Source organism: Anas acuta, chromosome Z (assembly GCF_963932015.1).
Source record: "Anas acuta chromosome Z, bAnaAcu1.1, whole genome shotgun sequence".
Lineage (NCBI taxonomy): Eukaryota > Metazoa > Chordata > Aves > Anseriformes > Anatidae > Anas > Anas acuta.
In genome coordinates this window covers 36,161,900-36,178,876 of record NC_089017.1, presented here as the reverse complement: position 1 = coordinate 36,178,876, position 16,977 = coordinate 36,161,900, and the positions used below count along the sequence as shown (strand labels likewise).

Here is a 16,977-nt window from a genome sequence, read left to right as displayed (position 1 = left end):
GCAGTTTACGCTCCCAAGCAACACTGGCAAATTGCTCAACCGTTCGCTAAAATGAGTTGTCAGTATTAAATTCCACCATATTAAAAGTTCCCTCACTGGAAAAGAGGTCAGATGTTTAATTCATTCTCCTCTGGAGAAGGTTAAAAACACACATTACTGAATAAGAAATTCTGATTTACGCTACCATGCTCCATCCGAGTAATCTCCTGCTAATCTCGGCCTAAGTGCTAGACTTCAAGGCACAAAACTGAGCAAGCTAACATCCTTGTGGAAAGCTCATTTACCCTTTCCATGGATGAGAAGCTGAGACTCTGCTTTTGGACAAAGGTCCAAGTAAGTGACCTGAGGGAGACAGGAACATGGCTGAGCATCAATAGCTATTGTAGTTCCAGCTTAAATCTGTCCAGGTTAACCAAAGGGAAGTCTTTCCCACATGCAAACACACGTCCCTTTGCACCCAACGTGTATTTACGATGTCACTATCACTCCAAAAAGCAAACCCCAACGGCATGAGGTTGGTCGGATCTGAAACCACCACCCGAGACCCCTTCCATCCCTGCTTGCCTCCATCTTCCCCGCGTGCACAGGGGCTGCACGTGGAGAAGTCAACACAGCAAACACACACCTGGTGAACAACACCGCTGCCTCCGCAGAGCCACGCACCGCACGCAAGGTGCAAGTTTCAGAGCAGCGTGCAGCACAAAAAATTTCCAATGCACTTAAGCATGCAATTAAAGCGGCTCGCACGTAACAGACATCTGTTTTAAGACTGATGGGAGAAATTACAGGGAACACTCTTACACAAAGCAAAATATTTACCTACCTGTTTATGCATTTCTATATTCAGCCCATAGGACATCTCGTAATACTATGAGAGAAGAAAATGCCTCTGTTAGACCTTGCAATTGTGAAAACCATTCCCAAATTCGCTTTGACTCTAACATCATTTGTACAAAGACACAGAGACCTAAAACATTTACTAGCTAGAAGAGCTCCTGGAATTTGTGACAGCATTTCACAGTAAACTGTTTTTTTCTTTTTTTTTATTTTTATTTTATCTACATTGCTTCTTGACAAATCTACAAAAGATGGCCATAAACCAAGCAAAAAAGCCCAACCCAGACAACAACAGAAAAATCAAAAGAAGTAATCACAACCAGACTTAAAGATTAGAAGCAGGAGGAAAAAAAAAAAAAGAAAAAAAGAAAAACTCACAGACAGAAAATACTCAAGATTTTATTCTCTAGCACACATAAAAGATGCCAAAAAACGCCCGAAGTGCTTGAAGCCAGACACACATATAAATCAGCAACGACTAACAGACCGGTTATTCAGTATTTTAAATTAAAAACACAAAAAAGCTACAATTAAATTGCAGGGATGCGAAAAATGAAAGAGCATGTAAATTCAGAGCCAAAGCAGGCACACCACCCTACATATCCCCTGATGTGCCTGAGCATCTCAGGGAACTCAGGTCAGTGTGTTATGTTAGTACCAAACAATCTCCAAGACTTAAGCAAATCAGGCATGAAAAAGACAAATGCAAGCCTTAACATATGTTTGTGCTCTTGGTTAAGAATTTTTCCAGGTTATTTGCTCTTTTTTTTTTTTTTTGTGAATACTTGTGTGTTATTTGTCACATACAAATGGAAAACAGTTAATCCTTCGTAGATGCACAAGGGAGAGGATAGCAAGAGCTCCTCTGGAGTTATCACGATCCATCATGCAATTATGTATTTAGGGATGTCTTCCTATGCACGTTATTTAACCAGGCAGACCACAACCATCGAGGAAATCCCTTTCACAGCTCAGATCCCTGCCGCTCTGAATTCAGTAAAACAATGAACCAGCAGCCCAGAAGCAACAGTTCTTCTAAGGACGGGGGCTTCAGGTTTATAGACATGCATGTGCAATTTGGGCTTACTGCCATCACAGAAAAAAAGGAAAATGTGACCCCAAACCGCTTTACAGAGGCACAGTAGCTGGGAGAAGTCAGTGTAAGTGAAAAATACATCATCCCCAGGAATATTGCTGAAGTTGCACATGCCTTAAAAGGGCTGACAAGTAACCTGCTACCACTTTGAAGAAATATCCCCAGTTGCTTGAAACATTGAAGAGCGGATTTCACGTAGAAACTAACTGCCACAAACAAGTTACAAACCCCTGAAACCAAGGGTGGATAATGGCAGCACGGATGCAACCTCCACAGCAGCAGCAGCACCAACTATAATCTTTCTGTTCGCCTCCAGCAATCCGAACGTATTTCAATCTCAGCACACCAAGCTAATAGACATTTTGAATTTGTTATGCAGCTTGCTTACCATGACATAATGTCGCTGCATCTCTGTCTTCTCACTGGCCAGTTTTTCACATTCTAGCTTCAAACTGTTCGAGACATGAAAAAAAAAAAAAAAAAAAGCATGGGTACTTCATAACACAAAACTGACATTCTTCTGAGCACAAGGTACTCCCCTTTTCGAGCATTTCCCCAAGACACAAACAGAAATGCACGTTCCAGCGCCTGCCTGGGAGTTCAGGGTGGGGTTTATACTTTTCATCTTTCAAGAGAGATTGTGCAACATCCTCACCTCCTAAGCGAACTGCATACAGTACGCAGGAGAGCATTTTTCACTGACAAAAAAAAAATAATAAAACAAAACACTGGTTCACAGAAGACAGGCACACATGTCCTCACCTATAACACTTAAGCTTGAGAAGCCACTCAGAAATCCATGCTTTGGTCTTCCTAGCTTTTATTTAAACGAGCTTTGGAAACACCTCTTGTTTTCACCCAGCCCACAGAGGAATCAAATGTGTATCACCGCTTTGAGAAGCAAAAAGTTGCTGGGATTTTTTTTTTGTTTGTTGTTTCTTTTCTTTTTTTTCTTTGGGGGGGGGGGAGGCTGTTAGTGATGACTAGGAAAATACCGCAGGTAATTTAAGGAATACTGCGGTAAACACGAACACATCCATCGCTTTTTTTTTTTTTTTCCTCTTTTTTTCCTTTTTTTTTTTTTTTTTTTTCGGTTTGTTTGCTTCCAGAGGCGCGCTAAGCAGTCCTGCCAGAAGTCACTTGTCACTTGGAGCACACGCCGCTCCTCCGGCTCGGGATAATGAAATCGCTGGCCGCCTCGCTCCCAGGTTATCAGCACTTGACATGTCAATGGAAGGCGCGAGGGGGCCGAGCCAAGGCGAGATGCGCGTCCTGAGCGCCGCTTCCCAGAAAAAAAAGCGGGGGGTGCGCCCCGACGGACGCCCTTTCATCCCACACCCCCCACCCCACAAAGAAAACAAAAAATGGGGGAAAAGAAGGGGGAAAAAATGCAATAACCCCCACAACCCCCCCGCCCAGGGGCTCGCACGGCTCCGCACCGTCCCCGCCGCCCCGGCTGCGGGTGCGGGTGCGGGAGCGGTGGCGGTGCCGGGGGGGGGTCCCCGCTGCGGGGTGTCCCCGCGGGGTGCCCGGCGGGACGGCGTTACCTGTGGTACTGCGCCTGCAGGAACTGAAACTCCTCCTTGATCCGATCGCAGGACTCGGAGATGGTGAATTTGAAGGGCTGCGCTGGCTGGTGCGGAGCCTGCAAGCGGCGGGGAGACAGAGAGAAAGAGAGAGAGGAGAGGCAGCGAGCGGGTCGTGCCGGCGCCCCGAGCCGCGGCCCCCCGCGCCCCCGCCCGCCGCCCGCGGGGGCTCCCCGCGCTCCCGCCCCGACGGGGCCGCCGCGGGGGGAGGCGGCAGCCGGGAGCCGCCGGGACCCCCCGGCAGGGCGCCGGGACGCCGGGGCCGCCGCGCTCCGGCTGGGGGCAACTCGGCGGCGCCATCCCGGCTCCGGGTCCGGGTCCGGGTCCGGGTCGGGGTCGGGGTCCGAGCCCGGGGCGGCGGCGTTGGCGGCGGCGTTGGACAACAATAAGAAAATGGCTCCAAGTGCGCGCTGCCCGCGGCGGAGCGCTGCCCGCCGCCACTCACCGGGTGCCGGGTCTGCGGGTACATCTTGCTCAGGTCGCGGATCATCCACGCCGCTTCGGGGGGCGCTGGCGGCCGGGATCAGGGCTGCGGGCGAGTAGCAGGAGGAGGAGGAGGCGGCGGCGACGACGGCGGCGGCGGCGGCAGCGGAGGGCAGGGGCGCCCCGGCCCCGCCGCCCCGGTGCCGGCGGGGCACCCCCGGCGGCAGCGAGGCGCGGCGGAGGCGGCGGCGGCGGCGGCGTCCCCGGGGCGCGGGGGCCGCTGCCACATCCCCCGGGGGCCCCCGGGCGGCGCCGAGCGGGGCTGCCGAGCCCAGCCGAGCCCAGCCGAGCGCTCCGGCGGGCGGCGAGCCCCGTGCGAGGCGGCGGCGGCGGCGGAGGAGGAGGAGAAGGAGGAGGAGGAGGGCGGGGAGAGCCCCTCCGGCGGTGCGCGCCCCGCTCGCAGTTTCCTCCCCTCCTGCAAACTTTTAGCGAGGGGAGCGGGGCGCGGTGCGGAGCGGAGCGGTGCGGAGCGGAGCGGAGCGGAGCGGGTCCTGCTGCTGCTGCTGCTGCTGCTGCTGCTACCGCCCCGGCCGCATCCCCCGCGCCGGGCGCTGCTGCGTGGCCGGTGCCTGCTGTTGGTGGTGGTGGTGGTTAAAGAAAAATTAAAAAAAAAAAAAATTAAAAAAAAAAATAAAAAAGGAGTGGAAGGATGAAGAAGAAACCACGGTCCGGGCTGCTTTATTTACGTATTTCTCTCTTTTGTGTTTGTTTTGGTTGTTTCCTCGCCGGGCGGAACTCCGGGAAGTGCCGGCGGCAGCGGCGGCGGCAGCGGCGCCGCGCGGTGCGGAGCGGAGCGGAGCGGTGCGGAGCGGAGGGGTCGTGCCCGGCCCGGCCCGGCCCGGCCCAGCCCAACCCAGCCCTGCCCGGCCCGGCCCAGCCCAGCCCGGCCGCCGCCGCCGCTCCGCGCCGCTCCCCCAGCACGCTGTGGCGCGGTGACTCCTTTGCCCAAATTTAGCAGCGGCTCGTCATTAACATTCTGATACATATTCAGGGCGCACGGGGGGCCGCCGCGCGCGGGGCACCCTGGGAGCTGTAGTCCTCGCGGGCCCGCGGCACCGCCGGCACCGCGCGGGCGGCGGAGCGCGCGGGACTCGCCCTCCCGGCGGGCACCGCGGCGCCGCCCGGCCCCCTCTCTCACCCCCTCCTCCGCCCCGCCCACGAAGGGCGTCGCCGCCGACCAATCAGCGCCGCCCGCGCATTAATCGCCGTTCTGTGTTAATGCCCATCACTTCGCCGCTGACAAATGGGCGTGCGGGACCGCGGCAGGAGGGAGGGGGGAGCGGCCCCGCGCCCGGCCCCCACGTGGGGCCGTGACGCCGCGAGGACCCGCGGCCAATCGGGCGGCCGCCCGGGCCTCTCCGCCGCTGTTTCCCCGCCGCCCGAGGCGGGGCTTTGCGATCGCCGCCGTGCCACAGCGCCGGCGCTGCAACAGGGGAAACATTTGTTCAGCTGTCAATCAAAGTAACGTGGGGCGCTGCCGGCCGCCGCTCCCCGCTCCCCGCTCCCGCCGCATCCAGAGCGCGGGGCGGGGGCGCGGCGGGAGCTGAGGTGGGGGGGGGGGACGGACGGGGACGCGGCGGCCTCCGCCCCCTCCGGATCGCCCCCGCCGGGGGGGGCCGCGCTAATTGGGGGCAGCCTCGCCTGCAAGAGGCCAGCGCGGCCCCGCGGCGTCGCCTCACAGCCCCCTGCCCTCCCCTACCCCCCCCCCCTCCCCACATATAGGATGGGGGCGTCCAACGGTCGGGTAACGGTCGAGTAACGGCCGGCGCCTCAGGGCGCGGCAGCCCCCCCCCCCACACACACACACACACCCCGGAGGCCGCCCCTCTCCGCGCTGTGTGCGCTTTTATTTTATTATTTTATTTCTTTTCCTGGTGTTGTTGTCGTCTGAAGGTGACATAATTAAAGTTTTTTGTTGTTGTTGTTTGTTGTTGTTGTTCTTCCCCGCTGGCAGCGCTTCAGGGACGGGATCTCTCCTCTCGGAAGCGGCGCCCTGAGGAGGCGAGGAGGATGCTGCCGCTCGCCGGAGCCGGAGCCGGGCGGAGGGGACCCGACGTTTGAAGCCGCCCCTCCTAAAGACACGCAGGGAGCGAAGGGGCCGCCGGATCCCGCGGGCCGGGTGTCTCTGAAGGTGCGGGGAGCCTGTGCCTGCGAGCCACCCGCAAGGAGCAACAGATAGCTGACAGATAGCTGTGAGGTCCCACAGGCAGCCTGGCTGCGGCCGCGGTGGCTTCCGTGGTCTGCAGGCTGGAGGGAACACACCCAGGGAGGCCTGTCCCCTCCAGGAGCCCTAACTTCTTGGAAAGCAGCCCCGCACCCCCGCACGACTCGGTGCCGTGTCCTAGAAAGACCCCATGGCAACTTTCCTGCCAAGCCCCACTTCAGGCAACACCATGCACCGGTGCACATGCGAGCGATAGGCTCAGGCTGCTTTTTTTTTTTTTTTTTTTTTTTGTCTGCGCCTGTCATGCTTAGATTTGCCTCCGAGCAGTTTGTACTCCTGAAGATCTGCCATTTAAACCTGCATGCAAAATAGATGTGGTTTGCTCACGTCGCTTTGGATGCCTTTGCTCAAAATCCATAGTCTCAAAACTTTCACTCAGCAATTAGTGCCCTAATAATGGTAGCTAACGTGCACATATTTGCATTTGTAGTAGTAAAATCTCTTTACCACCCCCTTCTCTCTGGCTAAGGCTTGTAGTTGCTGAGCAGCTTGAGGCCTTGATGGACCACTTCACCAAGGTTCTGCCTTCCTTGACTGCCCTCCAAGGGCTGGTCCGGTGGTCAGGACCTCAGGATGCTGGTGTTGGTGGTGATGGCACCATCTGTCCACCTGAAGAAGGTAGCGATGACATCCGTCTTCCATTCCCGTCTAAAGTTTAGGAGGTACAGGGCAGAAATTCGTCACCTTTCCGTTTTGAAGGGGAGTTTGTAACCAGAGTCTGCTTGCAATCTGGCATGTACTGTAACCTAGGAGTGTTTTGTGGCAAGTGGTTCTAAACCCTTCTGAAGCCATTTTTGCCTAATATAAAATCCAGGTCACTGGGAAATTGACCAAAATGTGTCCTTCTCACCTTTTGTTTTTCTATGACCAAAAATGCCTACAAGGTTGGCTTCATTAGCCATAGTAGTACCCAGGCTTTGTCATGCTTGCAGGTTTCATTTCTGCTGGTATTTTCACATTTACAGAGCTCATAATCAGTGCCCCAGTGGAGTTTAGGCCTCTAAATACTGTTCGAAGATATGGAGGTAAAGCACCTGAATAATTATGAAAAGACCACTGTGCTTGTGTATGAACTGTCCAGCACCAGAAATGCTTTTAAAGGATTGGTCACAAGCATCTTGCACGAAGCAGTGGAGCACTTTCAGCTCCTCTGAAATGGAGGACGTTCACTACATGCCAGGAGCACGTCTCGACGTTCAGAGGTATGGCTGCAAAGCCTGCAAAAGCTTTAGTGTTGTGCTTGACACCCAGGTGCTTGAAAGCTTTGCGAGAACAGAACAATTATGGGACTCTGTGGAGTTGTGAGTGTTTCTGGAAATATGATGGGTGGGTTCAGACCATAATTTTAGGATCCTCAATGCAGAGAAGGACTAGTCCAGTTATAAAATAAACGCTCTGTCTGAAGATACTGAATTCTGAAATAACAGGAGGATTTTGTGTTCTCTGTAGCCCTGCCTTCGTTTTGCGTGAAGTACAGAGTTCCAGAGTGGTCTTCACACACTGGCAGACAAACATACAGAGCTCTGCCATCAAAGCTGTCCCTCTTCTTTTGGAGAGCACTTTGGCAATGACATTATCTATGCCTCAGCATAGTTCATTCTCTTGTCTTCAGTGAATTTATGTTGCTCTGTCCTACCGACAGAGCTAGATTTGCTGAGCTTTACCAAAATGACTGTGTGTACCTACTTAACTCTTTAACAAATGAATCAATGTGCATTTTTGCCCAGTTTTGCAACATTCTTGCAAGATCCATAAAACTCAGAAGTTTAAGAGAAAGTGTGCTATAACTTGGCACTTTTAAATGATGTGAATTAAGATCAGGATGTCAATGTCATTCTATTTTCCCGTCTTTTGTCACTTCTGACACAGCCTTGATGGATCTTTAAATATAGGTTGTTTTGTATTTAAAGTTCCTTGTTTTTTCCTTCTTTTATGAAAAATCTTTTATGGTAGGTTATATAACCTGTACTATTATTTAGCAAGTAGAGAAGGTAGCTTTTAAATGTTTTACACATCTTGCTAAAGATTTCTCATAAGTGAATCAACTGCAAGAAATATTTAGGCAGTTTTACAGGCACAGTAAGTGTGTTGAGTTTGGGCTGGTGGAAAAAAAAAAAAAAAAAGCCTTGTGAAATATCTCGGAGAGGCTAAGGGCTGCAAAGTGTCTCATCCATTCTTTTTCTCCTATGAAGTGGTTATTTCGGTCCTATTGATTCAGAACTAGTCTGCTTTTACTTATATTTAAAATGTAAGGTCTAAAACGAACAGAACAATGTGTGCCTATATATGTATATTAAAGGATAGGTTAAAAAAAAAAAAAAAAAGAGGAAATTTTATTTTCCAGCTAAGGTTGTCTAACCCACTCGCAGACTCTGGTGATCTTTTTATAGCTGAGCCATAACCTTAATACAGAGACTTATCAGTACCAGAGGACTTTTAATAACAGGTCCAATCCTGAGGCCATTTGGTATGTAACCCCACAGATTTCCTGTCTGGAATGACTGTAGCTGAAGACCAACAGGGCTGTGCCTACTGCTGCAACTTATTACACTTTAATTTGAGACCAAGTTACCAGGTCACCCTGCTTGGTCAGCTGTGTACTCACAAACACACATTCATGCGCACACATGTTCGCAAAAATAAAGGTGAGAAGTTCTTTGACAAATCAATCAATTCAAAATGCTTTATACTAAGTCCTAAATTAGTAGACATATTTAAATACACCATGTAACAAGCCTTCAAAAAGATAAACTCAAGGAGGTTTTCAGTTGAATTGGCACTAAGTTCCCTCTGCTTTAAACTTTTAATTAGGGTGTTAAGCCAGGTTTTACTGGTAGAAGAATGTGACAACATGACATCCATTTTGTGTACTTGTGTTTTACAAGTGCTATCAAGTGACTTTGTCTCAGTAAACCATCACTGTGTACAACTTCCTAAGTTAGTTGTTAGTGACCATAGGGGTATGTTGTTAATAAGCACATTAGGAGAACTTATGATAATATGTTTAATATGATGATTTATATGTCAGTTAATAAGTATCCCTCTCACAAAAACAAGAAATCTGTGCAAAGCAGTTTTCGTGTTCTAGATTTCTTAATGAAGTCTGTACATTCTTCTTCAACACTGCCAAAGTCCCATTTTCTTTAATTTTTACAGGCATTAGTGTTCTGGATTCATGGTCTTAATTTGTTTATTTCTGCAGGCCTGCCTGATTTATTTCATGCAAACTTCTTGCAATGACACAATTCTACTTACAGTAAATTCTCTTGGGATATGGCAGGAAAACCTCTGTTAAACTCCGCAGAAGTTTTATCAGCAGGAAGGGTAGCATTTTAGGGCCTGTTATATACTAGAGGTTGGATTTGCAAATGTGGACAGTGCAGAATGGCTTAGGCAGATACTTGAAATTAAAGTAATTTTTCGTAGACAAATGCTCCCTTTCTCATTGAAATACAAGAACTACCAGTAAGGATTTTTTTTTTTTTTTTCCTGTGGCAAAACCACTGCAATTTATTAGGGAAGAAAACTCCCTCATAGAAGTCTTGCAAAATCCCATGCTTCACTAAATTTCATATGCACCTTATTATCAGGTTCTAGATATGAGTGCTTTCTGCAAGGCAAGGAGTTAGTCTTAAGGCCTCTCTACAATATTTGTTAAATGGCCATAGCCATGAAGCTGTTTAACCCACATTTTGTATCAACATTCTTCCATTCTTCTAGTTTATAATAAACATGAACGAATAATGATATGACATGATCTGCAAAGCTGGACCTCAATCAAGTATTTTCACATATTATAGTCACATTTATAGTCACATCTTAGCTAAATAAATATTACAACTCTGATGAGAATGCAACAATATTTCTTAGCGCATTTTATTCACAGGACACATGTTAATCTCAGGAAAAATCCATCAGTTCATTTGCAGGCTTGGATCCAAAGCTTCCTTAGCTTTCAAAAAAGTAATTGTCTTTTTTTTTTTTTTTTTTCATAAGACAATGTGTGGGCTTGGCTAAGTGCTGAAAGGCAGAGTTAGGATGAGGAGGAAGTCACTCACTCACATGACAGACCTCACATGCAGTCACCCCCAACACAGGAAGAATGAGGACTTCCATCCTAGAAGCTGTGACTATCTGAAAACATGTGGCTTACCATCTTCCCTAACCAGGCTTCAATGCTTACTGCAATGTTGAGTCTGCTAGCAGTGTTAGAAGATAAGAACAGATTTAGCATGCCTTCTTGCTACCCAAGATGCACTTCATGCCTCTGAAGGCAAAGAGAGTTCCCCAAGCCTTTGCAACACCATCAATGAAAGTCACTATTTAGCCTCTGGCCCATATAAATTAATGAATAAATCTAATTCTTTGAGTTAAATCTTTAACTCAAGGCTTCTTAGGTGCAATGAATACTATTTCACATTTTTTGAATCTTTAACTTTTTTAAAAGCACATACTAAGTTAAAAGGGGATGTGTTTTCACATTGAATTGTTGAGAAGGAAGGCATCGCTGTTTAGGAATTAACGTTGTGGAATGATATGTATTAGAACCACATATCTTGTCGTGCAAGGAAACTATGTAAATCAATTGAATTTTACAAGTTCAAGGCACGTTAATAGCGTAAGGAAAGGTGTACTTTCCAAGAGGTCAAAATAAAGAAAAAATAGTTTAATGTAATATTCCTTTAGAATATTATATGGAATCTAAAAATATTTAATGTTCTTAATAAGGACTATATTAACATTACTTTGGTAAAAGTGAGTAAACTACACAGATCAAAAATATATGAGAATTAAATATATAGAGAGATATATGTATTCAGAATGCAAGTAAGATTTTGAAGATCTCTTTTTCCACATTATACTGCAAATTTCCCGCTTGCTTTGAAAGGGAGAAGACACCATTGCTCTTTTAATTTGCAGTCATACATTGCTGTTGACTTGCATGCTGTTATTGTCCTGCAGACTCAGCAAGCACTGGGAATCAGAAATTTAGATACTGTGTATTGTGAAACAGTTTTATTGTCTTTGCACCTTCCTCAGGAGCAACATTCATGACTAAGACATACGCATCTCTTTTAGTAGCTAGATTTACTAGTAGATTAATGTGTTTAGCAGAGACTAATTCAAAAAAATAGCTTCTGTATATGTGTTTATTCTTCTAAAACAACAGAAAACTCTATTCAATGGCAGTGTATTTTCATCCAATGAAGAACCAGGGTTGTACTCTAAATACACCTTTAATTCCTGAGAAATAAGAAGAATAATTCCTCTCCAGTTAAGTTTCTCCTTGAAAACTGAGTGTAAACAATGCCATTCTCTTCACTGGGTGCTGTGGGTGGACCTTGACAATCCACAGTTAAAGAAAGTAAATGGGAAATGATTGTTATTTGAAGGACTGTTCTTATCTCTGTAACTGGGTGTAATGTAGTCATCCTCACTCCAGGTACTCCAGGTATCAGCAGTTCTTTAACCTACACCTGTTTGAAAGGTAAACAGTGAAGTTTTCCTCCTGATAACTAATCCTTTTTGATGAGGCAATCTCACGAAGGCTCTGAAAAGTTTACTTAAGTAAACAATGAATGGGGATTTGCTCCCTGATTGCTCATAGCTCAAGTGAAGCGACTCCATCAGGTTTAATGACACTGCTTTGGATGAATATTGGTGAAAAAGAGAGAAGGAACAAAACCAAGAGGGTCAAACTATTTGGGAAATAAACTTGAGAACCAATAAAATTGTTTTTTTTTCCTAAATGACCTGCAAGATACACTGGGTTGAACTGGGAGGTGACTGAAAACAAAACAAGGAGTAATCTGCTAAACAAACATTTTTTTTCTTCCCTTTAACACTTGAAACAGTGCCTGCCATAGGAGTCCCTATCAGAAAAAGAAAAAGGAGGGGTAGAGGTAGAGTAAACCTGAATACAGTCAATGAAACTGTACCTCCTTTAACAACAGTCTTCCTGCAGTCAAAACCATGCTAGCATGTGGCCTGTTCAAATAAAAATTACTGGACCAGAACCAAACAAGAAATAGTAACTGATAATGTGTTTTTTCAGAACCTACCCATCCATCAAATGTGTCACTCCTCCATAATACTTTATTGCCCTTTCTGAGGAAAGATCTTTAAAATTCATCGCGTGCACTTAAAAACAAAGTGTCGTTGTCCTGGTTTATAATGATTCTCTTTTAGTTTGGGTTTGTTTTGTTATTTAATTACATTCTCTTCTATCTTGCATTTTTGTGCAGACAGTTGCTGGAAATTTCTGCTGCTCTTAAACAAAGAATCTTTTGTGCTGTATCAGCTTGCATTTTCCCTGGATTGTGTTGTGCGGGTGTCTTTTCACTGACTTCAGCATTGGAGTATTGTAGTCATAGCTTCACTAAGTAGACTGTAACAAACAGATTCATTGGTCCTTTCTCTGTGCTGCATCTTATTAACTGATCTGTGGGAAATGCTCTTTACATTGTTAAGGCATATGCACTATTACAAACAATAAATTAACCTTAACTGGAGGAAGCTTTGAGACTCTGAAGATGGTAACCCAGCAGAAAACAGTTTATAAAAGCTTTCTATCTACCAAATATCAGAGATATTTTAGTTAAAAGACGTTATACCTATTTTCTACACCAACCTGTTACTACTACTTTTACCAAACATATTATGAATAAAGCTTGTTATTTTTTTAATACAAGAAAGCAAGATAAATACTAGTTTCCTTTAACTGAATTCAAATATTTCTCCCCTCCTCTCCTCCCTCATTTTCCCTTCCTCCTTATCCTCCCTCCCCCCAAATAAAGAACACCAATGAGCCCAATTTTAAGAGTAATATTTTTGTGAATTAGAAGGCAATTTTCACAGATCCATTGTAGCTGTTTTATAGGGGCTGCTAATGATAACCCTCAAATTACAGACCACAGTCGTAGGAGGTCAAATGCCACGTTGCTAATTAATTCATAAAGGAGTACTTTGGATTCTAATGTTTAGACTGCTTTTTTAACGTTATAAGATGTTAAGGCTTGCAACTTGTGTACCAAGAAAAATGTCAGTACTCATGATGACACAGGACTAGCAGCGCCTTGAGCAGGCAGAGATCAGGAAGGGCATGCAGTTCTGGTAATGGAGAAAAAAAATAGGGGCATACTTGAAACAAGAGATATCCTCCCCACCCTCCTCAAACAAGATGTTCTTGTTCTCTGGATCCGGGAGGGAGGAGTTTGTGCTCACACACTGTCTCTAACCCGTTCTTTCACCTTTATGGTATTCTCTAGCTGTAAATTTGCACCAAGTATGTTTTTAAATGAATCAGAAGTACATCACCTACTTCTCTCCCTTGCAAGCAAAGACACAGAAAGAATAGAAATGAATTTTACATCTGTTCCACCTAGAACTGATTAGCTAAAATGCAATAACACCAGCCCAAAGTCTGATTTGTCGAACAGAGTGTCTAGATCTTTGAGTCAGATATCAAATCAAAGTAGGGAGCAAATAAATGCATGCTAGAAGTGTGTTATCCGCTCCACCACTCACTGCTTGGTTTTAGACAATTTAGTTTCAGTTTTGCTATAAGGAAGAGTGATAAGACTTGCTGTAATTAATATTTGTACAGGGCTGTGGAATCTGTAATTTATTTATTATATTTCAGTAAGAAGCTCCAAGGTTAGTACATGTAAATCCAGGAATCCCTGCAAAGACATATAATTCATGTGCCCCTTGGCTTTTACAGAATTGCTGAGGTTTTCTCCACATCAACACCAGTTCTAGTTTCAAACTAACTACAGATTTGGCAGAGTCTGAGAAGCAGGCTCACAAAGCCCTGGTCTAATAGTTGTAACCGAGTCAGTAAAATACTTTAAGCATTTGCTTAACTTCAAGCTCATGAGTTGTGCTATCAACTCAGTGGAGCTAGTCACTAGGTTAAAATTAAGCTTATACCTAAATGACTTGCTGGACTTGTACCAGACTGTTAGGCTTATGATTTAGGTATCTTAAACTTTCTGAGATTGTCTCCGGATCTAAGAATTTATGGTGAAGCTGAAAGTGGTGGTAGACTTAGATTTCAATTTGGGGCAAAAGATCTAACAATATTCGTGTGTACTTTACTTATCTAAACACTGACTAATTTTTGTTTAGTTATCTAGGCATTCCAAATGCTAGCATGTGTGACTCATACTCTTATAGTTCATATTTATATCTCCCAGTAATGCCAGGCTAACTACTATAGTGCTATAAACCATTGTGCCTCAGTCAACTGCAATAAGACTACTGTGATTTACATGTCTGAAGATCTGGCTCCTGCTCTACACTACTTTGTAATGCCAGTGTTAGCATTTGTAGTCCAGTACATAAGTGGTGGCTGTAGAAACATACGTTGCATCTTCCACTTAAAGAGTTGTCTTGACTAATTGTAAAGAGCTTATTGCAGACAGTAGGCACTACTGAACAGTGCACATTGCCTAGCAATATCATTCTTGTAATCTGTACTTTAAAGCTGAAAAATAAGGCTTTTACTTTAAAGTAGGTGTTTGGGGCCTTATCTTCATAAAAACAAATCTCTGCACAGCTGTAAGATTCAAAGGTGTAATTTAAAACAATATAAAGTAATATGTAGCAAGAAGTGTTGTTTGTTTGTTTGTTTGTTTGTTTAAACATAAAAACAATCCTCTGGTGTTTTACCCAGCCACCATTCTAAGCAGTGCTCTGAAATTTATTGTCTTAGGTCAGTATTCTAAAGATGTGTGATTCATTTGCGCTGTGGGTTGCTTTGTTTTTTGTTTAGTAGGTAAAGGTGTAGAACAGTGAACATCTATGATATAGGAATATTTGTACTTAAAAGGTGCTGTTCCTTTTAATTACCACATTAAAATATCTATCACTCAGTATGCTGTAGGCAATTTCTACTTCTTTCTGATTAGCTTATGGGAATACATTATTTACATTTCATATGACAATTTTGTTTTTAAGAAATGTGCAATATTGCAACAATGAATAAAAATTTGTTTCAGTCTTCTGGGATGACAGGTTTTATTATTATCCTAAACATAGAACTTCAGTTAAAAACAGAATAGATTTTTTTTTTCAATAGTAATCTCATTTGAATGTTTTGATTTATCAAGGCATTCCATGTTTACTTAAAAAACACATTTTCTGCTCCCTAGAGAAGTCCATAATGCACTCAGTAAAAACTAAGCATCAGGAAAAATGTACTCAAATGACAGAGTAAAATTCAGGGAAAACTGTTCAGACTTACTTTGGTACACATGCTTGTTGTTGAACATTAATGATATATGTTTTATGTGTATGTTCCATAAACATTTATATGTTATCCTTCTGTGGGGATCAGAATAATGTAAATTATTTTATTCAAAATACAGCATGTATACCCTTTTATTCGGTGAAAATACTGCTGTGTATTAAAATATTAATACCTTACAGATTTCAGCTGAAGTGTAGAAGTAGAGCTTTGGAGAACTACAATTCTTTTTACCAGTGAAACTACCTGACAAGTTACATGTGACTAAATTGAAATTAGGGAATTTTCTTAATAGTTAATTTGGTAAAATCCAGACAGTTCATGTATGACTTAAGCTTCACCTGACTAGAAAATGGCATTGTTCATTAATGAATAGCAAGATACACAACAGTTTAGGACAGGAAGTTAAGAAATCCCTACCTATATGAAATTATAGAGGGAATTTAGAGAACAAAAATGCAATTATTAGAACTGAAACATGGCCAAGATCCTTAGGTTAACTTCTGTGTTCTTATTGGAAGCTATATATTAGACCCCATTTCTTGTCCCTCTCCGCTGTGCTTTTTATTTTTTTTAATAGAAAATTCTGAAACAGTTTATTTCTGTTTCAGTTTAAACAAGGCTGGTCTCAGTGATCAGACATAAATGTTTTAAAATACTTAAGTATCATTACTCTTAACAGATAAGCAACCTTAGCTTAACTGCTTAACTGTTAACAATTTAAAAATTAGTGCCCAGTTGAAAAGAGCACTGCTGAGAAATTTCTAGGGCTCCAGTATATATTTGGATATGGTCATGCTTTATGTAGTTCTATATTCCATCTAAAAAAAAAAAAAAAAAAAGTGTGAAGTCATAGAATCATAGAATGATTTAGGTTGGAAGGGACCTTAAAGATCACCCAGTTCCAACCCCCCTGCCATGGGCAGGTACATCTCCCACATCATCAGGTTGCTCAAAGCCCCATCTAGCCTGGCACTTCCTGGGATGGGGCATCCATGGCTTCTCTGGGCAACCTGTTCCAGTGCCTTATCAGCCACTGAGTGAAGGACTTTTTCCTTACATCTAATCTAAATCTACCCTCTTTTAAAATTTTAAAATTGTTTCTCCTTGTCCTATCTGTATCTGCCTATGTAAAAAGTCGCTCTCCAGTCCTTAGCCCATCTGGGCCTCACTGACCATACTTGCTATCGTGAACATCATCATGGCTGAAACAAATCTGTATTATAGGGACAGAAACAGTCACCTTGCTAAGCAAGAACTGGAAATATAAGGAAATGTTATGTAAATGTTATGTAAATGACATGACTCTGGGAATAATTTTCAAAAGTGCTGAACTGTGCTGAATATTCTTAAAAGTGGGGGTTAATAGGAACTCAGGATCTGGGTCTCATGCTCCATTCCTGTAAGGTTCTCCACATCCTGTAGAGTAAAGAATGGATCCCAGAGGTGTGGATCTGCTAGTGTACCTCCATTTTTTTTTAATGGAGTAACACTTGATTCT

General features: G+C 44.6%; 1 protein-coding gene and 1 long non-coding RNA gene across 3 annotated transcripts in view; one reads left to right on the top strand and one right to left on the bottom strand.

Annotated features, from left to right (window-relative positions):
• The window catches only part of LOC137847939 (transducin-like enhancer protein 4), a 97,842-nt gene extending 92,916 nt beyond the window's left edge, over positions 1-4,926 (bottom strand). The window contains exons 1-4 of one of the 2 annotated variants that reach the window (XM_068666658.1): positions 3,965-4,926; positions 3,481-3,578; positions 2,322-2,385; positions 824-868 (exon numbers count right to left, since the gene is read on the bottom strand). In XM_068666658.1, the coding sequence (XP_068522759.1) occupies positions 824-868; positions 2,322-2,385; positions 3,481-3,578; positions 3,965-4,009 (252 nt within the window). In that variant the 5' untranslated portion in view covers positions 4,010-4,926. The remainder of the gene's footprint in view (positions 1-823; positions 869-2,321; positions 2,386-3,480; positions 3,579-3,964) is intronic. The other variant, XM_068666659.1, reaches the window with a different exon arrangement.
• Positions 4,927-5,288: 362 nt separating this feature from the next.
• On the top strand, positions 5,289-14,745 carry LOC137847940 (uncharacterized). Its single transcript, XR_011091125.1, has 3 exons — positions 5,289-5,463; positions 5,957-7,428; positions 7,676-14,745. It is a non-coding gene; the product is annotated as an uncharacterized lncRNA (long non-coding RNA).
• Positions 14,746-16,977: the final 2,232 nt, after the last annotated feature.